Below are 24,590 nucleotides of genomic sequence, written 5' to 3'. Positions count from 1 at the left end.
ACTTGCTAATACCCATTTCCTGGGCTCACCTCACCCTTGTGCTCTTAAGATAAACATTCTCTAGCTCTTCATGTGAGCCGCTCCTTCCAGTGGCTTCCTCAATTGTACACAATCTTCTAACACAACATTATTGTACCAGAATATACAGAATATTTCCATGCACACAATGACATAATTACACTACTGCAAATCTGGTAACCAAGTACATGTCCTCCCAAGATGGAGTTTTATCTTCTGATTAGCAAACTCAATAGCACCAGAGTTGCCTGGGGCTATCACCAGACTTGGCACCAACAGAAGCAAATGAAAAATCCAGAAGTGGGGCAGTGAGCTACAGGGTAGAAAGGTGTCAGAAGGCAAGGATGGTTCAAGCCACAGACTTGTGTTCCTCAAGTACTGCCAATTACCTGCTGTGTTAGGCATGGGGTTCACGCCTGAGGATAAAAAGACGGAGACAGGGAAACAGCCAGGACTCCTTTTTCCATAGGATTCCCAGTCTGATAAAGGAGACAGACTCTAATCAGAGACACAATATTTAATTATAAACCAGAGTAGGTGCTATGAAGAAAAGAAAAGGCTGCCAGAATCTACAAATGAACAGCCTACTGGACATGGACACTCCAGATCCAAATTGGGACTCATAATGGGGCCTGGGAAGCTGGGGCCAGCTTCCTCCTCAGGGGTCTCAGAGTTTGTGGGGAAGGGGACAGCCTGCTCTATGAAAGCCACCCAGACCTCAAAGATCCATTTTCACCTCCAAAAGGAAATGTTTTCTCCCTTTGGGGGCAATTACTATAAGCCTGCTGCCAAGTTCTCCAAAATACACATAATTTCCAGTGCTTTTAGAATTCTTTTAAGCAATAGGAGGAAGGAGGGAGGGGGAGAGAGAGGGAGAAAAAAGAAAAAAAGAAGGCAAACTTCTAATTATTTATATGTCAATCTGCAAAAATAAAAAAGGACTTTACATCTGATGTTCGTAATGTTTAGCAGAACACTCCCAGTTAAACACCTCCTAGCAGTTCAACCTTCAGAGCAGGAAGAAATCATCTCATAATTCAAACCCAAAGACAGAAGACGAGCAGAACTGGAGCACGGCAGACAAATCGCCTTCTGTTTGTCTTCAATTTAGAGCTCAACAATTTGTCTTCCTGTCACAATGCCTTGCTACAGGAAACTTTCTGAAAAAGCTACATTTAAAAGTTCACCAGGAAGAATCAGGGGAAGTTTTAGGAAAAGGTGAAACAGGGGGAAACCACAGGGGGAGCCCTGGGATAGCACCCAGACGTGGCATGAACAGGCTGAGGAGCTTCAGGTACGAGATGAAAGGCTCAGAATCGGGCAGAATTCCAGAAGCCCCACACACACACCTAAAAGATATGACCTCTTTAGAACTATGGTTATACTTGACTGGACCCAGCCAGGGCTAGAGTGAAAGCCTCAGTAACATATATGACCACAGAGACCCTGAACATCACGAAGCACCATCCTGGCCACCAAGAAAAGCAGATGTGGGGAGTTTCTAGCAGACTCTGCAGGCAGACAGAGGCCCCAACTCCAGCCCTGCCACTGTGCACAGGACCTTGGGCAAGAGGCTTCACACCTGTCACCCTCCTGGGAATCGAGCAAGCAGCAGCACCCAGCTCATCAGCCACCATGAGAATTAGCCTTGCTCAAGGTATGTGCAGAATTCCTGGTGCAATGACAGCTATTAAAATGCATTCTGTCTATCCCCCATGGGCAGCAGTCATGCCAGGCACCTGTGAGGTCCACACTACACTCCTTGCTGGGCCCGACTTGGGCACCAGTGAAGTGATTGCTAATGCAGACCAGTCTCTGCGCAGGACTCATGGCCCACAGTGAACATTTCGGAGTGGAAGAAAGTTTACATTCAAAAAGAGCGCGCGCGCACACCCGCAAGGTACAAGAGCAGGTAGTATGAGAAAATTCAAAAGCTGAACTGGGGGGAGAGGTGTGGAGAGCACAGCTCAGGGGTATAGCACCTGCCTGGCATACAGGAGGCCTGGGTTCCATTCCCAGCACTGAGTGGGGAGGGGCACAGTGGGGAAAACTGACAGGGCAAGAGGGTATGGCTGCTTCAGAGATGCCCTCTCCTTAGAGTATGGCAAGTAACAGCCAAGTAAAGACATGGGGCCTTCGAGTTACAGGGAGAAGAAACAGCACTGAGGCTTAGCAGGAAGCAGGCAGGCATGGGCTGGGAAGGTTTCAAGCATGAGAGGGTATGAGCCAATATACACTTGAAAAAGTGACGTGAGATCCAATTCAAGGGAAAACTTATCAAACTTAGATGATATCAAGGGGCACTTTACCACTGAGCTACATACTCAGCCCTTTGTATTTTATTTTTTATTTTGAGATTGTTGCTGATTTTACTCTGCAATAGTATGTGTGGATTTAAGTCCTCACACGGCAGATTCGTGTATAGTCAAGTATTTATAGACGATTAGCATGTGGGTCTTGCTTTAAGTATTCTAGCCAAAAACAAAGCAGAGGGTAGGCAGGCGAGGCAATCAAGAACAATCACAGGTCTCAGCTGCAAAGGTAGGTAAAGGGTGCAGAGGTTTGGTACAGTGTCCATCTACTTCTGCATGTTTGTGTTGGAAGCGTCCAGAACACTGGGATCCTAATTAGAGTAAGACATACTTCAGGGCTGAGGTCGTAGCACAGTGGTAGAGTATTTGCCTAGCCTACATGAGACACTGGGTTTGATTGTCAGCACCACATAGTAAAATAAAGGTCCATTGCCATCAACAACAACAACAACAACAAGAAAAAGACATACTTCATGTTTGTATAAGTATATACTTTACCTCGTAAAAAAAATTGTTCTTTTTAATTAATTTCTTAAAGCCAAAAAAAAAGCAAACACAAACAGATGTTAAGTTTTACTCTGTGGCCATGGAGCTGTGGGGAAAAGGCATCCTGGCCTGGCTAAGGTCCTCTGAAAGTCAAGGTCACATCCCCATTAGCCATGAACTTGGGTGAGAACCCAGGCCACGACCATCCTCGTGCTGTCCAGCCTACAGCCACCATCTGTTAAATGACCACATCTCTTGCACAGCTGCTCAACCTCCACTTAAAACAAAGAAGCCAAAACAAATTAGCTTCAATCCACACAAATGAACCCAAATCACAGGCTCTGATCCTGCTGGTGACCAGGCTTGAAGCAGCCTGACACGGTGACCCCAGTAATTATAAAGCAATGTGACTCTCATGCACTATCTGGAGATGCAATCACTGGGCAAGAATTAGCTCATTAGCAGCTGTTCCTGGCCCAGATCCCCTGCCTCAGAGCTCAGGTCCTACAGTTGTGGTGCCGACTCACCCTTCTAAAGAACTGCCACTGAATGCCTCAGGCAGCAGAGGAGGGACAGGTTCAGAGGGAAGCAAACATCCTCACTGAAAACACTGGTGCCAGGGAGACCCTGGGAGGGTCTCCAAATTCCAGGAGCTATGCAAATAACTCATCTGCATAATGTTGATTTAGCCCATAACCTCAAGTCCCAAAGCCTACTGGGAAGACAGACTCCAATCAAAGGCCCAAAACAGAGTCCTGCTTACCACTGTGGATTCCACTCTGTCCCTCAGGAATCCCTCCCCTGTTCTGGAGCTGACCAACCTCCTCTCCTGCTGGACAGCTCACTGCTGGAGCTGACCAACCTCCTCTCCTGCTGGACTGGCCTCTTCCACACCCTTCTCTACAATGCCCAGGAGGCAGAACAGATGGGATCCATTTCTTAACCCCCTCAAGGCCTTGACCAGTGCCCCACAGTCCAGGAGGAGTCCCTGCCCGCTGCTGGCACCTGTGGAATCTGCCCCCAAGATGCCCTCCCTAGTCCTTTTCCCAAACCCCTGGACTCAATTCCCTCGAGCCACAGCCACAGGGCTACCCAAGGCTTCCGTGGTGCCCCATCTCTGGTGCCCCCTCCTCTGCCTGAACGGCTCTCTGCCTGGGATCCCCTTCTGTGGGCTTCTAGAAGGTCACTGTCAGCCTGGAATCCTGAGGACTACCCTTGACTTAAAGTGGGACGAGATTTCCCGGCCTCCGTCTATTCACTACCATACCTCAGACCCCATGCACGTGTCTTGACCTGCCCAATCTCACTTACCTGCCCCCAGGAGGTAGGTTCTATTATGCCCTCCATTTATTGATTTTTAAAAATTGGGGCTCAGATATAGGAACTGTCCTAAGGTCTCAAAGTAAGTGCTCAATGCAGAGATTGGTCAAGGTCTCTCTCACTCTAAAGCTTTTATTAATCACGTGGAGACGATCTTACACACTGATGACCACAGAACAGAATTCAAGCTCCCTTCTTGCTCCATGGAACCAGACAAGTGGATTTTTCAGGTAAGAGTTCACCATATGTGAGGCACTGAGCCCCATGCTATTTGCCTACCAAAACACCCCTTCTCCCATTTCATTTAGGATGACAATGTACTCTACCAATAAACAATTATCAAATTTGTCAACATCACTAACAGTTCATGTCACTGAGAAGTAAGAGGAACTGTTTTGGGGGACTTTCAGGTAACTACTTTTTTAAAAAGTTGACTGGGGGGTGGTATTGGGCAGTGCTGGGATTCACTCAGAGCCTCTCACATGCTAAATACCCAGTCTACCCCCATCCCTGACACATATCTTTTTCCCTTCCTCTACTGAATCTTGCCTGTTGCCCAGCACGCTGATGTGATCGCTAGGCATGCAACAGCCACTTAGAGCGCCGAGTGATCTGAGAAATGCAAGCCAAAGCAGCAGAGCAACAACACAGGAGTCGATGGCAACACTCCTCAGTTCGTTCATTCACTGAACCAGTTTCTCCCGAGCCCCAAGAAACGAACACTGTGCAGGCCTCTTGGAGTAGAGCAGTGCACAAAGGGGACCAAGGTCCCTACCCTGTGAGGCTTTAAAGGGAAGAGGCAGTGTTGAGGAGTGAATGTTGACATTAGGGTATGAGAAATACTACAGGGGGAAAAGAAGAGCACACTAAAAAGGAAGGAGGTGGGAGAGAGTGCACGAGGAAATTTGAGGGTCGAAGGAGTGAACAATGAGCAAGGTACGGACATCTAAGGAGATACAGCTCACACCACTCCACAGCACCTTGGGAAAGGCAAGGGCCCACAAGGTGCAGGCGAGATGTGCCAAGCACCCAGAATCGGCATAGCCGAAACAGCTCGCTCCACACTACCAACTCCAGAGCAGGGTCTCAGAGGCGCAGTTATTGGGTGCCTTTGTCCCCATTTCCCGTCCCCTCCCACCCCCAAGGTGGGGGAGGGGAAGACAGGTGTGGTTGCAGTGCTGGGGATGGAACCCAGGGCCTCACATACACTAGGCAAGTGCTCCACCCCTGAGCCACACCCCTGGCCCTGTCATTGTTCTTAAATGGCACAGCTCCCAAGGGGCTTCTGCAGCCCAGGAGGTGGCAGTCCAGGACCATAGCTCTCTACTTCAGCCCCCCCCAACTCGGCTCTGAGGTTATACTCGGTGCTTCCAGGCATCTGGAGGAGGGTCTCTGCTCAAAACAATCTGTGATGGCTGTTTAGTGGCAAGAGTCTTACTCGTCTGCCTCATCTGTGTTGGGCACCAGCACATACCGAGTGAGCTTGTGTTTGCTCAGAGAACAAATACTCTGCAAATTTCAAGTCATAGACTTGACAGCTGTCTGTCTTTAAGCAGCACTGCTATTGCTGCCAAGAATATCTCCCTCCACCAAGCTTCCTGTTGCTCCAAAATAACAAGAAGTTGCTTGGCAGTGATGTCACTCTGCCACTGTCACCGCCTGCAGGGCATTCACAAGCTGGCTATATTTAAGACCCAGGCTTCATGTTCAGTGACATGGAAATTGCCACCTTGTGAACCGCACCGGAAAGGCAAGATTTGAAAAATTGTTTCCTAGGAAAAATCAGGTTGCAAATTCTGCCTTTCTGAAGGCCAAGAAGGAAAGTCAGGGCCCAGCAACCGGCCCCAGACCCAGACCTCAGCCGGCTGCTTCACTATAACTGGGAAGTCACTCATCACCATAGCCTCTCCTGCTCCCAATTATTCGCTTCTCCTAGGCTCCTTTGTTATCCCTCAAAACCATCCAGTTATATTTACTCCTCTGGACTTAGCTACCTGCTTCTCACTAGAAAGGACAGCAAAGGGGGTAATCATGAATGGTAGGTACACTTCCCGGTGGGTAATCATCATGACCTTTTAAAGAGCGCTCTATCCTGTTTACTGGTTTCCATTATTTTCTATCTCCTCCTGTTTCTGTGCTTTGTGGGGGAAAGTCATGTTTCAGTCACTCTCTCCCTTCTCCCTTTCTCAACAGCTGTATCTCTTTTGCATTCTGATGAGCCACTCCAATCCATGTTCAACGCAGATTTTGTGGGGGAACATCTGGCATCAGATACTAACAGCTCTGATGCTTAACCATTGAACGTGAGCACGTGCTCCAAAACGCAGATGTTTGTGCAAATATACCTTGCTACTTATTCCCTGAAAATTTTAGTTCATCAACAAAACCCGAGTCTTTGATAGGAGTCTAAAATAATCAAAGAAAATAAACAGGCACCTGGCTTTCTCCTGGTGTGCAATGGCTATAGGAGACACTGCGATGCGCCCGTCCTTCTAACACGTACATTAATCGTTTCACACAGGAAAAACACCTTTGGGGGCTCGGGGCAGCTCAGAGGTAGAGTGCTTGCCTCACATGCATACAGCCCTGAGCTCCATCCCCCATATAGCCCAAAAAAAAAAAAAAAAAAAAAAAAGGAACCATATCTAAGAAAATAAGCCAGATCCCAAAATAGGAAGGAGTTTACGAGACTGCCGGTGGCTCATGGTATCTGAGAAAAAGCTTCCATAACTTCAAGTTCAAACAGCCCTGCATTTGGTATTTACAAAGTCCACACCGCTATTCCCAAAGAGAAAGCCAGCCAGGAAATCATTCATGCCACGGATTCCTTCACCTCCACGGCCCAACAGCAATAGCCAGGTGGGGACGACCAAGGATGGCACCAGCCCAAGCTCTAGTGAATGGCTCTCTGCCTCACCCTGGAGCCAAGAACAATGCAGAATTTTTGCCATTAAAACATTCACACCCTGTGCCTGGGATTCCACTCCTGGCAATATACACTAAGAGAAGAAACTGACAGCGAGAAAGGGTAAGAGACAAGGATATTCATGGCAGCCTTTACTGAAGGCTCAGAAGGGCAGAAGCCTGGGCACTAACCCAATTGGAAACTGCCAAGTACCTGCAATGTGCTGTGCAGCAATAGAAATGACAATGGGCCAAACCAGCCAACATCCTGCTGTGGGGTAGGGAGGGAGACCTCCTTATTGAAAAGGATTTGAATAATATGAACTGCATTAGTCTGTTTGGTATTACTCTAACAAAATACCTGAGGTGGGCTAACTTTTTAAAGCCAAGAAGTTTATTGGGCTTACAGTTTGGGAGGGTAAGAGTCCAAGAGTAGACAGTATCACTGACTTGGCCTCTATTGGGGGACTTGTGCAGAGGGTGTCATGATGCCAAGCAGCATGGATAGAGCAAGATCACATCTTGAAACAGGAAGCCAGAAAGTGATTCAGGAGCTGAGCTCACTCATTAAGTCACTCTCAAGCAGCTAGGGGGTCTCTCAAAAGCTACCTTAATCCCTCCACAGGGCAGCTCCACTAGTGACCTCAGGACTTCCCACTAGGCCCCACCTCATGAAGGTTCCATACTGTCTCCCAATACCACTACTGGGGACTAAAGCTTCCTGCACTTGAATCCTTGGGGGACAAAGCACATCCAAACTGTCACACCAACTGAGAGCCTTTACAGACACACTGACTTCTAATACAGGAATTCCACTCCAGAAACCCAGCTGAAGGGACTAACAAAGAATTAAAAAAACAATAGCTTCAAGAAAAAAAATATATATGTTCATGGAAATACTAAGTATTTAGAAGAGAATAATGTGAGAAAGACGTCTCCAAATACAGAAACCCCTCCTTACCCCCGGCAACCATCACAAGTGCTATCCAGCCATACAAGGGAATGACAGATTTGTTAACTGCTTACCATAAAGAGCAAACCGTTTTGCAAAACTGACCATCACCTTAGAGATTCGGAGTGATGTGAACTATGTAAAATGAACAGCCACATGAAATAAATGGGAACAAAATTCCTCATAAATAAAACATTAGCAATAACTGAGTGCAGGTGGTTTTCTTTAAACTTCTGTTCTTCCTGGACTTAAGGATTCCAAGTTGGGCAGCACTTGTACATATCCAAAGGGAAGCCCCTACTTAAATATAATTTGAAATCTGTGCAGAAACAAAAGAAAACATCATGAACAGAATATCAATTGGGTGTACACAACTAGTGGTGGCGAGGCCACATGTGAAAAATGCACTCAACAGCCCCAGAGCGGGTACGGTTATCAGGTTGATGTGGAATTTAGGACTCCTTCCCCACCAGGAGTTAGGATGCTTTTATGATTGAAAGGTAATTTTTTTTAAAATGGTATTAGGGATTTAACCTAGGGCTTCACATATGCTAGTCAAGTGCTTTACCACTGAGCTCCATTCCAACTATGAAAGGTGATTTTTTTTTTTTTTTTTTTTTTTTTTTTTTAAAGCACAGAAACAAGAGCTCTCTCCAGACATCTCCAGTGGCTGGTCACAGCAGGATCCCGCAGTGGAACCTACTTGTTACACTTCAACCTGAAAGCACACGGCTCCACGTGGAGTGGCAGAGGAAGCAGCAGAACGGCAGACCATCCCAGAACTCACACGTAGATCATTTAAAACCCACAAAGTGAGCCACATGTCGATTACAGTTTACTTGGGAATAAAATCTTAAGCAAATATTGCAAATGTCATGGTGCTAATCACAGTATGCTTTTTTTTTTTTTTTCCAAATAATGCAACACAAAAAAAATGACTCCCGATTTGGAGTTACAATCTCAAGCATTTCTACCCTCCTGAGACTACTATCTCTAACTTCCTCTTTTGACCACCACCAGCACTTCTCTGCCACTGGCTGCCCCATGGGACTTATCAGCAATGCATGACACCAGACCTAGGCCTGCTGAATCAGATGCTGGATGTGTACAGGGTGCCCAGAGGCTCAGTCTGTGCAGGAAGGCCTGAGGGGTGCCGATTTAAGTCAACATCAGCTACAAGGGAGAATTTCCTGAGCAGTCTTCTGGGTCTCAACCCTAAAGATTCTGATTTAGTTATCTGGAAGGTCACCAGGACACAAGAGTTCTAAAAGCTCCTGGTAACTGAAACATACAGCTACGTCTAAGCAACACATTCGGCTCTTCAGAAAATTCTTGGTTAAAAAGTTAGTTACATCTGACCATCAGCAGGCAAGATTAACAGGAAATGACTCTGCAGCCTTGAAATGGAGGAATCATTTACTTCTATGAAACCATAATAACCATCTCGGCTGGCTTTCCCCGAGTATTTCAACAGGATAGTCTCTGTGCTTGGCACCTTCATGCATTCTCTCTAAATATCCTCAAGACAGACTATTCTATCCTGGCTGTCTAGATGGGAAGCTTAGGTACAAACTCCCCATTTGAGATCGCACGTCTAAGAAGGGGCCGAAGCCCCTGCCTGACCCTCAGAACATTCACCCCCTTCAACCGTGTGGCCTGGGTGTCCCACAGTCCTGAGAAGCATGGCTCCAATTCAGGATTCAGGCCTGCTCCACTCCACAGCATGATACTTCCTTCTGAGAATGGCCAACTAGCTGGGAATGGGGGCACATGCCTGCAATTCCAGCCACTCGGAAGGACAACAATCAAGGCCAGGCTAGGCAACTTAGACTCTGTCTCAGAATCAAAGTGTCAAAGAGGCTCAGGATGCAGTTCTGAACACACTGAACCTTGAGGAGAGCGGCAGCAGAGCTGGGGTGGGTTGGATGCAGTAGGAAGTCAACAGATAATCCAGTGTGGTCAGGGACCAGAGGGCTCCTGAACACAAAACCCTGATGGTACATTTGCAAATGGTCTTAAGAACAAAGTGTGGGTGGAGACAGTGCTGCCCTCTAGAGCACTTGTCTAGCATGCACAGGGCCCTGGGTGCCATCCCCAGCACCACAAAATAAAGCACACACACAAAAAAAATGGCTGACTAAACAGGCACATGTGGAATTGCCAGCCAAAAGATTAAAACCTGCCTGTAAAACCTTTCTCTCAATTTTAACACCTAGATTAGAATTGTTATCTTTAGATCTAAAAAAGCTTAATATAAAACAGACATTTAAGGAGAGAATCAAGAAATTAACACACTGAACCAACCATCGACCCCTCCCCCTGGATTTCAGGACCATAGGTCAACAGCCCCCCTGTGCCACCCTGTCCCTGCCCTAGCAGCACGTTCCACGGTCATCTTTGCTCCCCCATGCCAGCTCCATCCCGTGCTGCCACTCTCCCTGGCTTTGGGCTATAAATTATTCAATCTCCACCAGTTGCTTTTGAGCATGTGCTGAAGAGAAGAACCCAGCTCAATGCATGAGACTCGGCCAAGTCAAAGAGCCAGTGGCCCCGAGGAGAGCGGCAGCAGGGCCGGGGTGGGCTGGACGCAGTAGGAAGTCAACAGATAATCAGTGTGGTCAGGGACCAGAGGGCTCCTGAACACAAAATCCTGATAGTACATTTGCAAATGGTCTTAAGAACAAAGTGTTGGGAAAGGGTTGGGGTGGAGACAGTGCTGCCCTCTAGAGAGGCAGCACCCACGTGTGGTCATCAGGTGGTGGCAGGCGCTGGCAGCATTAGAGTAGACTCAAGGCTAGCCTTCCCGAAAGGCCAAGGCAGCCTACAGCCAGACCAGCTCCTGTGGCCAGTTATAGAGGTGAATGAGAACCTTGTCTACCATCTGAACCTGAAATGTAATCTCAGACACCAGATGTACCGGGTTTCCCTCCAGGGTCCACCCCCCCCCTCCACTTTCTCATCTTCTATACTTCCTGAAAAGCCTGACTTCTGATCTTCTTACTTCCTTTAAGTCCAAACTCATGCATTACAAGCAGATCAAGCACTTAACTGTGTTTTCTAGCACAGCTGTGCCTGACCAATGTATATTAAAATCTACTTTTTATCATAAATGACTTTCCCTTTATTTCCCTTTCATGTTAGAGGCAGGGTGTTATACTGACTTTCTTAAATCACTCGTGTAGGTAGGTTATATTAGCTAGAATGTCATTTCAGGATAGTAAAGGAGTATTACACCAAGTATGTTTATTTAAAAAAAAAAAAAAGACACCAAGTCTGCTAAAATCAAGTCTAAAGATGCCAAAATAGCTTTGGCAACAGCTCAGGAGGTCAATTTTTATCAGACACAAACATCTAACCAGGAAAAAGCACAACAGAGAACACAGTGGAAACCTTCCGACTACCGACAAGAGCACCTGAAGCCAAGCTCTAATCTACAGGCTCAAGAGTAGTGACAGCACAGTACCTTGCTTTGGGACATTTACAGAATCCAAATGTTATAGGGGGACAGCCACAGGGCAGTAATCCACCACGGGTCACAGGCCATCGCTGCCCACCCTCCTACAGGGAGGAGCTTTCTGATTTTCTTTTGAGGAACCTCCTGCAGCCCTTCTTCCCACTGCTGTAGTTCAGGTGAGCAAAGCCGCCTCCTCTCAGCTGCAGAAAGGCACATGATCCAGGGCTGGGCAGCAAGGATGCCACTGCCCACTGGGGAAATGGGAGTGGACCCACGGCTCCCCCAAGAGCCATGGGGAAGAAGCCCTCCCCTCCCACTGGCTGCTAGAGAGACAGATCTAGCCCTGGAGCTGCTGGGGCCTCCTGGTCTCCATGAGAGAAGCCGAGACCAAGGGAAAGGGAGGACACGGTGCTACATGACATCCCTGTTCTTTTACCCAGTTGAGCAGAGCTATCTCTCTCCTAAGCACCTAAGGGGCTGAGCCATTCAGCCGCGGATGTCATAGGAAGGTGGAGTGGTTTCTGTCACCTACCATTGCACATTCTCACTACCCACTGACACCAGCTGGATGGCTGAGACGTTTCCAGACAGCCCAAACTCCCAAAAAGTAACTAAAATATAGTCGTGGGACAAAGGAGTGCCGTCACCAGCAGTTCAAAACTCAGTCTGACGAGCTGTGCTCACGGAAGAGCTCTCCAGTGTTGGAAGAGTTGGGCGTGTCGAGTGACAGTGTCCGGCCCCACAGTCCCTTCACTCCTTCATCTAACCAACGCTACTGAGCCCCACTGTGTGCCGGGCATTGTTCTTCTCTAAGGAGAGGTTAGGTGAGCACAGGGACTCCCATGTGGAGCTTATGGTCTACAACTGAAGACCAGCAGCCTGCAGGAGACAAGTCTCTGATGCCAAAACTAACCCTGTTCAGGAATGTGGGTAGGTCTATCACAGAAGGATCCTACTAGTCCCCAGGCAGGCAGGAGAGGGTGGGCAAGACAATTCAGATCTACACGTACCCTCAATGTAGCAAGAAACAGAAAACCCAACTCAAATTGTCTTAGAGAGCAAAGGGGCTTGTGGCCACACACTGGACAGTTCAGGGAGCTGATCCAGTAGCCCAGTGACATCTTAAGACCCAGTTTGCCTGCCTCAATTCCCCATTCCAAGCTGCTGTACAGACACCTCACCCTAAGGCCAGCTCCCCTCATGGTATCAAAATGGCCAAAGCTGTTCCCATCTTTATACCCCTGCAGCACCCGATCCAGGAGGAGAGCCACCCTGTGATTAACAGACCATCTTCCTCCAAAGTCCCAACACAGCCAGGTGCTGTGGTGCACCTGTGATCCAGCAGCTTGACAGGCTGAGGCAGCAGGATCACAAGTTCAAAGCCAGCCTCAGCCACTTAGCAAGACTGCCTCAAAAAATAAAAAGGGCTGGGGATGTTGTTCAGTGGCTGAACACCCCGGGTTCAATCCCTGATAATCAAAACAAACAAAGTCCCAACACACTTCAAATCATGTCTGTGTGACCAAAATCAGGTGACACACCTACTTCCTAAGCCAAGTTCAATCACCACACCCAGTTGGGTCAAGCCATAGTTACCTGAACCAATCACTTTAGAAAGGAGATGGAATTACCTTGACCACATTAGGACGTCCAGGCTGAACTTCGGTGCCTAGGAGAGTTCACCCCCTATACCAACCAAGGGAGGAAAAACTAAGCCCTGGCTGATGCCCCTGTGTGAAAGAAAGTGGGGAGGGATTTGGGGGGACAATAGAACGTCAATATAGCACCTCTTCTTCTACAGCAGGAACCCACTCTTAATCCCCGACTCTCAGTCCATAAGCATGCGCCTCCTAAGCCATTTGTTTAGCAAATGTGAATTTTTTTGAAAGCAGCATAGCAAGAAGTAGGCCTTACTTCTGGACTCTACTGAGCCTGAGGGAAAGTTTTGCTTGACATAACAGGTTGACGCTCTGGTGCATGTTTATTTTTACCAAACAGAACTCAACAGGGCTTTGTAAAAATGACAAGCTCTCCCTTTTGCAGTGTGAGGCAGGACACCGCCATCCTGCCTGAGGACATCTCGAGCAGCCCTGTTACTCCACCTGTGGAGCACACGTGTAGAGCGCACGTCTGGCAAGCTCCCCGGCAAGCTTGCCACCGCTTCTCCTCCCCATCCACGGAAGACATGGCTTCTCACTGACCACACTCATCCCTGCTGACCCTGAGAAGACCCCAGAATCTTCAGTCGAATCCCAGGCCACAACTGCCTCACGTTCTTCCTCTCAGGGTGCATGTTCCAGCTGGGGATGGCCCTAAGGTGGCCAGACCCGTACCTCCAAAGGCCCCCTCTCTAACCCAAGATAGGCTTGGGGTTCAAGTCCACAATCCCCACATTTGACCTCCTCTCTCGTGATAACACAATCCACGACTCGGGAGGGCCACTCTCCTTTTCCATGTTCTTCTGTGGATTTTAAAAAAAAAGAACAAAGGAAAAAAGCAGAGTCTGAACCTTCAGGCAGAAACTAAGATTGAAAGCTTTCATCAAAAGCTAATAAAATTCTTCTGGGGTGCTGGAGGGAGGACCCGCAGGTTCCTGAGGCTCAGGGTCCACCCTTCTCTTACAGGCTGCACAGTGCAGCTCTGAGCCCCATATGCAGATCCACTGCCCAGGAACCCACCCGAGACAAAGGGACACACACTAGGCAGGCAGGGCTGGAAAGAAATCAGACCCAGAGGAGACGACGGTCAAATGAATGCCACAGGCCAAAGGCCACTTCAGTCAGGTTTTTCAATGCTGCAACCAAAAGACCTGATAAGAATAATTTTGGAGGAGGAAAAGTTTATTTGGGGCTCTTGGCTCTTGGTTTCAGAGGTTGTGGTCCAGACAGCCAATTCCATTGCTCTGGGCTTAAGATGAGGCAGAGCATCATGGTGGAAATCATGGTGGAAAGGTGTAGTAGAGGAGAGTCGCTCAGGACATGACAATCAGGAGGCAGAGAGAGCTCTGCAGACCAGGGATAAAATATAACCCCAAAAGCATGCCCCCAGTGACCCACCTCCTCCAGTCACCACCAACCTGCCTACGGTTACCACCTAGTTAATACCATCAATGAAGTGATACACTGATTAGGTTAAGGCTCTTGTAACCCAGTCATTTTTACCTCTAAACTTTCCTGCAAACTGTCTCACACATGAGCTTCTGGGGGACACCTTATGGTCTAAACCATAACAGGCCCCAAATGCTTATGATGGGGAAGTGCAAGGGGAGGACTCACAAGATCCTGGCCTGGCCTCAGCATCCCTAGCCACTCAGACAAGACTCCAGTGAAGAAGAAATTAGGTGATACACACTGAGCTCTTGGGAGAGGCCTGGGGCCACACCGAGTGCTTTCAAAGCATTAACTCATGTCATCTTCCCCACGATCCAAGACGAAGTGTGACACACATGCTTTCCTTTGCCCATTGCCTGGGGACCTGGTGAGGCTCTCAGTCACAGCCTTCTGCTCCCTGTCAACAATGAACCCAACAAAGCAGGCTTCCTTCATGCTGTATGCAGACACTGCAGGGACACTGGATTCCTTTTGGATCCTACAAGGCTTGGTGCCACCGGACACCACTTTTGCTACTATGTGCAGAGAGCCCACTGAAGACTGACATCAGCACAGAGGACACAGAGCCAAGGGAGGGGAGAAACCACTGACACCTCCAGAAGACCTGGAGCCAAGGCCACCTGAAGAAAGCAAACAGCACTTGGGTTCCTAGCCACAGCAAAAACATCCCCATCGGCCCAGGCTTGGGGTCTATGCCACCAAAGCTAGGAGAGGGCTGAGACATTAGGTTGTTGAGTGGCAGCATCAGGAGCAGTCACTGCGCTGTGTATATCTCCAGTACAGGTCAGACATGGCCTCCCAAGTCAGCTGTCCCCACCACACATCAGGCAGCCTCAGGAGGGGGTGGGGCAGCACAAGCCTAAGTGTTTAAGGAGAAGAGGACCTTAAAGGCTTCAGGAGGGGCTGGGGAAAACGTGACACACCTCTGATAGTGCCGAGCCGGCCAGCAGGAGGGAAAAGCTGACCAAAGGACCCTGCTAAGCTGGCCCCACAAGAGAGACAGGAGCAGCAGCCTGGGGCAGAGCTGTTCCAATAACCCAACAGGTTTCTCAAGAACACCATCTCCACCCCTTGGTAAATCTCCACATACAAGAAGTCCCTTCCTGGATCTGGCAGGTTCACAGTTGAGAGGGTGAATCTACATAGACCCAGAGAACACCCAATCTACTCCAGGCCAACACCCAAGCCCCAGAACCGCGCCCCTCAGTCAGGACTCAACATTACAACTGAGCCAGCCTGTGGTTGGTTCTCACTCAAAGAACAAAAGCAATGCACTTAAAAATACCAGAGGGAAAAACATCTTCAGGAAAGACTGGATCCAGCAACTCAAACAACATTATCAGGAACTGTTGATTTTCACTCACCCCATTTCTCCACCATGTTGGTGCCACTTGGTGTTAGGATCTTTCCACAGGGCATAAAAGTCGCCAAAAACTTGAGGGATGGAGTCACTGACTGTCCAGGCCTGGATCAGCCAATCTCCTCCAAAGCATGGCGGGTAGAGGGAAGGACGGGGTCAACCCCATCAAACCACATGGACAGAGTGGGGAGGAGGAGGAGGAGGAGTTCACCACAGAGATCCAGGGTAGAATAAGGGTTAATCTTGTGTAAATTTGAAGGGATCCCAGGATACCCAGGTATCTGCTTAAACATCATCTCTCTGAGCCTGGGGGCGTTTCCAGAAGAGATTCACATTTGCACTGGTGAACTGAGCAGGGCACACGGCCTGCAGCCATGAGCCTGGCATCATGCACTCCCTGGAGGCCCGAGCAGCGCGCACACACACACAAAAACAGGAAGGCGAATTCTCGAGCTGCATCACTGCTCTCCTGCCCTTGGTGCTCTCAATTCTCAGGCCTTTCCAATTCAGACTGCATCTGTAACAGCAGTCCTCTGGACATCAGGCCTTGTGATTGTACCACCAGCGTCCCCAATCTCCAGCCTGCACACTATAGTCCACAGGAACGAGCAAGCCATTATCATCCATGCCCACATTGGCCAGTAATTACAATAAATCTTTCTAGAGAGACGCCAACTGCTGGTTCTTTCTCTGCAGTGCCTGTAGTCCCTGTAGGTAGCTACAATCTGATGGTCATGGGGGCAGCCTTCAAGATGGCCCCTGCCTTGTGGGTATTCCCCTCCCACATTACATCGGGGCTGATCTGTATAACTAGAAAATACAGTGGAAGTGGTTGGTGTCAGTTCCAAGATCAGGTTATCAAAACATGATGGCTGACATCTTGGGTAGGCTCTTGCTCTTGAGCTATGCCCTATGGGAATCGGCTACTGTTGTCCACAGCCCTAACAAGAGGCCCATAGGGCCAGGAGCCAAAGCCTGTTCAGTCACGTGAGTAAGCATGAGAATGGTCCCTCCAGTCCCAGCCAAGCCTTCAGATGGCAGCAACTTTGGCCAGCAGCCACCTCTTGAGAGACCCTGACCCCCAGCCAAGTCATTTCCAGATTCCTCACAGAAAGGAGGGTTACAAACATTTGTTGTTTTAAACAAACAAGTTTGAAGATAGTTATCTCAATAAGCAGAAGTAGAAAATGTCCCAATACAATCCAACCACCATGCTTATTTGCTTGCTACGATGCTTGTGTCCCCTCGGTTCAGGTGTTAAAAACTTAATTCCTCATGCAATGTTGGGAGGTGGTTAGGTCAAGAGGGCTTTGCCCTCTCCGGTGGATTAATGTCCTCACCACAAGAACAGGATTGTTTAAAAGAAGCGAGTTCTGCTCTCTTCCCTCTCACATGCTCTCCTCTGTGATGCTTCCGCCATGCCATGACTCAGCAGAGGGCCTGGCCAATGCAGCCCTTCCCATCCTGGACTTCCAGCCTCAGAACCATGAGCCCAGTAAATTTCTGTCCATTCTAGATCACCCTGTCTGTGGCAGCCTGTCACAGTGGCATAAGAGTCTGACACTTCCCTCTCAGTGTAAACTTGTATCTTCTTTCTTTGAACATCTGCCTCATAGTTTGAGTTTTCTTATTTCAGCAGGAAGCAAGGCAATCAATTATTTAGAGGAATGTGACTGGCACAGTCCTAACTGCATCTGACTGTAATGCCTCCACATCGGGGCCTAGCAGGTGCTCAGGGCCACAAAAGCACTGAGCTAGTTACATGAACTCGTTCTTGGTCGAACTGTGACAGATGAAAGGAAAGCCATTAATTTTTAGCAAAAGAAATCTGTAATCAAATGCAGAAGTTGCTCAGTGATGTTTCAGCCTCACAATATACACTCAAAGCCAGTAAAACACACAAATACACGCTTGGTATTAGAATGTTTACACAAAATAAACTCCACAGTTCTGAATCTAAAGTAGCCTGCGCCGTTCTTTCTATACCATTGCTGTTAAAATATATCTTTTGATTAGGCAACGTCTCTTAGTAACATAATTTTTATATTAAAGAAAAATGATGATAGTTAACATTTACTGAGCTTGTGGGAAGCATATTTATTGAGCTGACAAATGGTCTCTCTCGTTTTATTCATGCAATAACTCAATGAGGCAAATTTTCTTATCCCCATTTTACAACTAAGAAAACCAAAAGAGATTAAGTAGTAACTTCCCAAGGTCACACCACTAGGAAGGAACAGAGCCACAGTCTGACCCTCAATGTTCACCTGCTTTGTCACACCTGCCCCTGGGGGCACACGTGGGCCTGGGAGCAGGGTGGGGCCAGCACAAACTCACTGCCAGCCTGGCACTTGATGCCCCACTGGCTACAGCCCTCCCAGCCCAGCACCCACCACCTCAGCAGGTCCTGTCTGCCAACAAACAGCTGTTCCTCCTGCAGCCAGAAACCAGAAGAAAGCTCTGACAGCTGGCAGAGTGGAACTCTGTCAGCAATTGACCTTCTCCAAACTTACACATCCTGCTGACCACCTTGCTTTGTTCCATTCTCTCCTTCTGTAATAATCACCTGTTGAACAGATGACCTTCTACCTGCAAACCACAAACTCTCAAGTCGCTTAAACTTGTTCCCATGAGGAGACTTCATATTACACAACTGCCTAGTCAAGAAATTGTTTTTCCTCTACCCTATTTATGGGATAAAATTTTTCCCGGAATTATCAGATTCCAAAATACCCTTTAGACAACAGTCCCAACAACACATACGCCCAGCACCTTACGTACCCCGTTCCCTCCTCATCCAGTCTGCCTGGGTGGGTAAGATTGCCCTCTCCATCTCATAGATGGGCAAACACATGCTTGCAAAAGTTAAGTAGTTCATCCGGAAACACAATTTGCAAGTAATGGAGCGGGAACTTGAGTGTAAGCCAAGTCTTTACACAAGTCAGTAAATGACAGGGAATATAATCCTTTCTGTCACTGATGATTCAGAACTGGCCTCTCTGAAGACTGCAGGTTTTCCTATAGACACTGATTGCAAGCATGCCACAGGGTATTAGCATGGCCAGGTGAAATGAAGGACCAGCTAACAAAATGCCACCAGTCACTATTTATGATTATCGTTTAACTGGCTCTGATGTTCTCAAGACATCATTTTAGAACCTGAAGAAAGGGGAGAAGCTAGAAGAGTAGGGCTTGGATAAGAGGTCAAAGTGACAGACACATGTCAACGATACAAATGCTGCTTACGTCACCTAGCAGCACCAAGATGGAAGAGCCACCACTGCAAATGCACCCGACTCTGGGCCCCGACACAGCCGCAAAATCTATTTCTCTCCTGGTCTAATTTAAAAGCAATTTTTGAGGAACCACCAAGAAACTGCTTGTCTCACCTAAAATGGGGGGAAATACTGGAAACAACCCAAATGGTAAATTGACTATGTTAAATTGGTCAATTTAATATGGTGCATTAATTCAATGAAATACGACATCCAGATATATAAAAAAGGTTACCAGAAAAACCGCTTTTGCAGTAGGAAGCCAAGCAAGGAGGCAGGCTGGGAAACGACAGGCTGGAGGTTGTGGGTGCAGCTCAGAAAACACGTTCAGTACAAAATGATGTTTTATGGGAGCTGTTTTTTTTTTTTTAATTCACTACAGTTTTAATAAGATAAACATCACAGAAAAAAAAAATGGCTCTTAAGTAAAAATAGGCTCCATCATACCCATAACCAGAGAAACAGAAATGAAAGATCTTCTGCCAGCCTCATTTTTCTCCTTCGATATTATCAGAGACCCAAAACCTGGATCCTACCATGCTCTACACAGCTGGGCAGCAGCGCCACCTTGCAGGTTGCTGTGGAAGAAGCGTGGCTCAACAAACACCTGGAGAGGGCAGCGGGGGCTGCCACCCAGCCTAGAAAGGCACCTTGCCCAGCAGGTCTACTTCTGGGAATGCTTCCGATAAACACACTCACACAGGGACACCATGATGGCACAGGGGTATTAGCTGTGGGACTATTAGTAGTCACAACATTGGAAAATCCTTAATACTCAGCTACTGGCAGACTGGTTAAACTAACTCTGGTGCAATCAGACAATGACACAGTAACGGGACAAGGAAGATGGGAGCCCCTTGGCACAACAACACAGATCCTCCCCAAGATGTGAAGTGATGGGCAAGTGGGAAAGGCACTGGCCAGCTACATGTGCACACGCTGTCGTGTGGGGACACAGAATCTCTCTGCAACTGGCAACATCAAGGGCATCCAGAGAGCACCAGCTGGCTGGGACCCATGAGCAGAGACTCAATGTTTAACCTCCATTATTTTGAACCATACGCATACACATCACTTATTGAGTGAACATAGATAAATTTTGTCTCCTTTGGTTGCTTTCTTCTTATTATTAAAGCATACATGTGAAAAGTGCGCAGCCCTGCAACAGCCCCCACACTCACCTCCACCCTTGCCCCCCCTACCTTGCCAAAGCCTGGACCTTCATGGTGTGCCGCTCCTCCTGCTCGGTCACCTTCCTTTTCAAGGTGTCCACCTCCTGCCGGAGCGCCGCCGAATGTTCCATCTCGCCATCAAGCAGGTTCCGCAGGGATCTGGGAAGAGGGGCCCAACTGTTCAGATGCCATCAAACAGGTTCATCAAGCCCAGAAAACTGTTCTTGACCCAAGTCCAGACTCATTCACTGTCCACAGGGCTCTGCACACTCTAAGTCAAGTCTATTTCATAGAAACTTACTTCAGGAGATAGCAAACACTGCCAATCACCCGAGAGCAAGAATTACAAGGAGCCCAGGGCAGTCATCTGCAGCCAGGCCCCATATCCCCGCTTTCCCAGGAGCAGATGGCCATCTGACTGTGTGGATCAAGGCAGAGCAAGGACTTGATAAGTCCCAGGGAAGCCCTTTTAAAAACACACCCAAAAGGTGCAGGATATTATTTGGACTCATTTTGTCACAGACGCAGCGAGTAAGAGATGTAGCCAAGGAAAGGATGTCGGGAGAGACCAAAAGAATATCTGGAGCATAAAAACAGAATATACACTTGGATGATACGACAGCTGTCCAGCCTCCCTGCCCACCACCCACATCACACAGGGAGCCTGGCCTTCCTCGGCACCTCAGGCTGAGCAAGCATCGTGCTGCGGCAGGGCTGGCACTTGACATTCCCCTCCAAAACATGTTCTCTCGTGTGTCTGTCACTCCGGGTCTCAAAAAGGGAGTAGACCAGTAGCTCGCCTCAAGTTTCCACCCAGAAACAAGCCTCACGTGGTTCTGTAGACCATTTCCTTCGCTGTGCACAAGTGGCTAGTTCTACCCGACAGTGACTGACTGTGGTGCACCTGCACAATCCAGGACATTGCCATAAAACACCAGCGTGCAGCCAAAAGCACCAGGCCCTGAGCCCAGCCCGCTATTCACTGACCTCCTCAAGACCTGTGCTCCTGGGGAGCTGGGGAGACCCCCGTCTTGGACCTGGAAGCCTTGGCATCAACACACTATGATTTTTTTCCTTTTCTGGGAAGAAAAAATTAACAGACAACGAGTTCTGTTCTTCACAAGGGAAAATAAATCCTGTGGCTCCTTCCCAGCAAACAGCTCCCGCTGGAGCAAGGAAACACACCCTGCCAGGGCTTCAGGCCTTTGTGGAAAGTGCATTTTAGTTGGAAAATGGTGCCGTCTGTAAAGACTCCTTTTAAAACACTCTTCTGTTTTACATATCACACTCATTTGCTTTCACGTTCCATAAAGGATGAGGAAGAAGCTTGTGAAGTGGTACTGGCCTGCTGCCTCCCCAGGTGGGTCTGCTTCCTGGTTAATGGCAGGCAGGCAGGCAGGCAGGCAGGCCGGCCGGCCGGCAGGCCCCTACCAGCCACACCATGGCCAAGACAGGTTCTGGCAGAGGAGAAGCCCAACAGCAGACAAAAGCCAACAGCAGGTGGTGTCTGGCACTGGTTTCAACAGGGAAGGGAAGAATAAAGATGTTTGCTTCTGGGTGTCTTCAAGGAGCTTTTGGCCAACTCCAGAGAATTCAAGTGTCACCCTGCTCTGTATCCCTGGGTTGGACAAACCCTCAGACAGTGTTAGAGTGCCTGGACCCTAACACGGGGCCTTGATCAAAGACCACTCCAAAGGGCCTTTGGGATAATGGATGGTCCAGGGGCTTCTTTCTGAAGTGATAACAATGTTCTAAAATTGACTGTGGTAATGATCATACACATCTGTGAAAACACTAAAAACTGCTGGCCTGCACATGCTCAATGGGCAAGCTGTAGGGCGTGTGGATTTTATCTCAATAAAGGCTATTTTTTAAAGAGAATCAAAGGCTGTTCTTCCAAATTCTTGTTCTAAGGTGATGCCATTATTCAAGGTTCTCATTCCTTGCTTGCACATAAGCCACTCTGGACACTCAGGTGGCACAGCCAGAAGCTAAGACATCGCCAGTCGCACTTGCCAATGAAGCAAAACTGCCTTCATCTGTTAATTCTCTGCCAGAGGAAGATCAGAACAGACTGAGAAGCACGGTACCTGTTCTCTTCTTCCAGCTCATCCTTTCTGTTCATCATGGCCACGATGGCTTGTCGTAGTTCATCTAAGGAAAGAAAGCAAAGTCAAAGTCCATCAGCAGATCTTGGCTGTCAGACCATCGCCTCACCTCACTGGATCATCTGCCCTTAGGACAGCTTGTCTGGAAAGTTCCTTATTCCTTTCAAAAGTAATTCCTGCACAGTCTTAGAAATCCAGAAGGCTCAGCTGTGCACTTCCATCAGCCACACGAAGTGGAAGGGCAGGGCAGGATAAGAACAAACAAAGAGCTACTTCCTTGGTGAACACATTTGGCTTGCGATTCCTTAATGTTTCCCAAGTCCCCGATCCTGGACAGCCTCTATTTTGAACAATGATTTATTCCCTATTAAAGCTATTTATCAACCTAGACAGGAGACCGAGTGACCCTGGCTCCATAATGGCACAGAGGTAGTCATTCAGGTTTAGTCAAGGATCAGGCTTTCCCTTTGCTCCCCTCTACAGCTAGTTATGGGCAACACAACTGGGGTCTTCAATACCCAGCCATGATTACTCTCAGAAGCTACTTTACCAACATCCTCCACAAGAAAGCCTGCCTGGGTAGAAACCACACCCTCCAATCTACATCAAACCCAAGTGTTGCCACTGTGCTGGTCACTTCCAAGTCACTCAGTCAGACCTACAATCAGGAATTTTGATTTTTCCTGGAAAGCTACGGTTGTTTGGTCTATTTCCTTTAATGGACCCTGGGAACTATATCAGCCTCCAAAGACTGACTACTAGAAGCTCATAGCAAAAATTGCGCTCCCAGCAGGAGAATGTGTACTTCAAAGCCCAATAAAGTACACAGGCCCAGGTGACGAGGCCACAACAGACACTGAGGGATTTAATTCGCAGCACCATACTTCAAGACCATAGTCATGTATGACCCTTGCAAAATTTCTCCATCTTGAAATTGTTTTTAACAGTAAAAAAACACATTTCTGGGAAAGAATAATAAAGATTAGAAAGAAGAGGGGCAAAAGGAAAAGTAGGGTCAGTAGGTCCACAGCAGAGTTAAGCAGTCTTGAGAAACAAAAGGGCCACCCCCAGGAGAAAGGCACAGGATAGGAAATGGGTGAAGCCAGAGCACAGCAAGCTGCCCACGTGAGCCATGCTCTGCGGGAGTTGAGGTGGCCCAGATTAAACATGTTCATTCATTCACACACTCAACATCTATTGAGCCCTACTGGGTTCAAGCACCTTCCCAAGGAAGGACTCTCACAAGAGGATTCTTAACCCACAAGAAAGCACATTCACATTTGCCTATGATGAACGAGTCTGGAAGAATTTTCATTCTGAACTCAACCAGGTAACTAGGGCCCTTGATCAGAGCCTTGAACCAGCATCTCAGCTTTTCAGAGCCCTTCTCTCAGGCACGAAGGGGAGCAGTACCTACCCTCTTGCCTCCCTGGGGTGCTGCAAGGACCAAAGGAGAGATTAGACAGGATGGTGCTGTCAGGACCGTGTCTCTTTCAGCCTATGACTAGAAGCATTAGCCCTGTAGAACTCATCATAATGCTATATGAGTTAGTTATATTAAAATGGAAACACTGATAAATCTGTGGGGGAAAAGGTAACTTATTCTCATGTTATCATGGGGCAGGGACCCTAGACACAATATATTTTGGAAGACAAGCAGGATAAAATCTCTCTGGCTCTCATCTCCAGGAAGCCTAGGACAAGTGGCAGCTGCATGTTGGGGCACCTTAGGGAGTAGCTCCTTACTCCAAGGCCCGTTTGAGTTCTGAGTTTTCTTATAGTTTCTTTCCCCTTGTAGTTCTTGGCTGCCCAAGTCTCATAAGAGAAAAAGAATAAGATGCTCAAAATTGTATCATGAGGCTGGAATAGGTGACATTTCATTATAAACAAAGAAACCCCCCTCTTTGCTGGGCATCCCAGTCAGCCATGTATCTGCTGTGGTGGAACGTCCTGTGCAGGCCTGGTCGACATGGATAGACTGCCTGCACTGAGCCTAGGGCAGGCAACAGCACAACAGATGACACGTGGCAGTGCATACTCCTCTGCTGCCTGAGCTCAGAGAAGGGGTGTACTGGACTGCACCGCCTTCAGGGCCCTGAAGGAGTTGTTCACCACCACC

General features: G+C 48.1%; 1 protein-coding gene across 3 annotated transcripts in view; it reads right to left on the bottom strand.

Moving 5' to 3' along the window:
• Snx29 (sorting nexin 29) overlaps positions 1 to 24,590 on the bottom strand; it is a 389,526-nt gene that overhangs the window by 256,763 nt on the left and 108,173 nt on the right. For all 3 annotated transcript variants that reach the window (XM_076839902.2, XM_076839903.2, XM_076839904.2), the window contains 2 exons: positions 22,454 to 22,517; positions 20,394 to 20,522 (listed from right to left, as the gene is read on the bottom strand). In XM_076839902.2, the coding sequence (XP_076696017.1) occupies positions 20,394 to 20,522; positions 22,454 to 22,517 (193 nt within the window). The remainder of the gene's footprint in view (positions 1 to 20,393; positions 20,523 to 22,453; positions 22,518 to 24,590) is intronic.

Source organism: Callospermophilus lateralis, chromosome 19 (assembly GCF_048772815.1).
Source record: "Callospermophilus lateralis isolate mCalLat2 chromosome 19, mCalLat2.hap1, whole genome shotgun sequence".
NCBI classification, from domain to species: Eukaryota; Metazoa; Chordata; class Mammalia; order Rodentia; family Sciuridae; genus Callospermophilus; species Callospermophilus lateralis.
The sequence above is the reverse complement of the archived record's forward strand: the minus strand, read 5'-3'. Positions and strand labels throughout refer to the sequence as shown.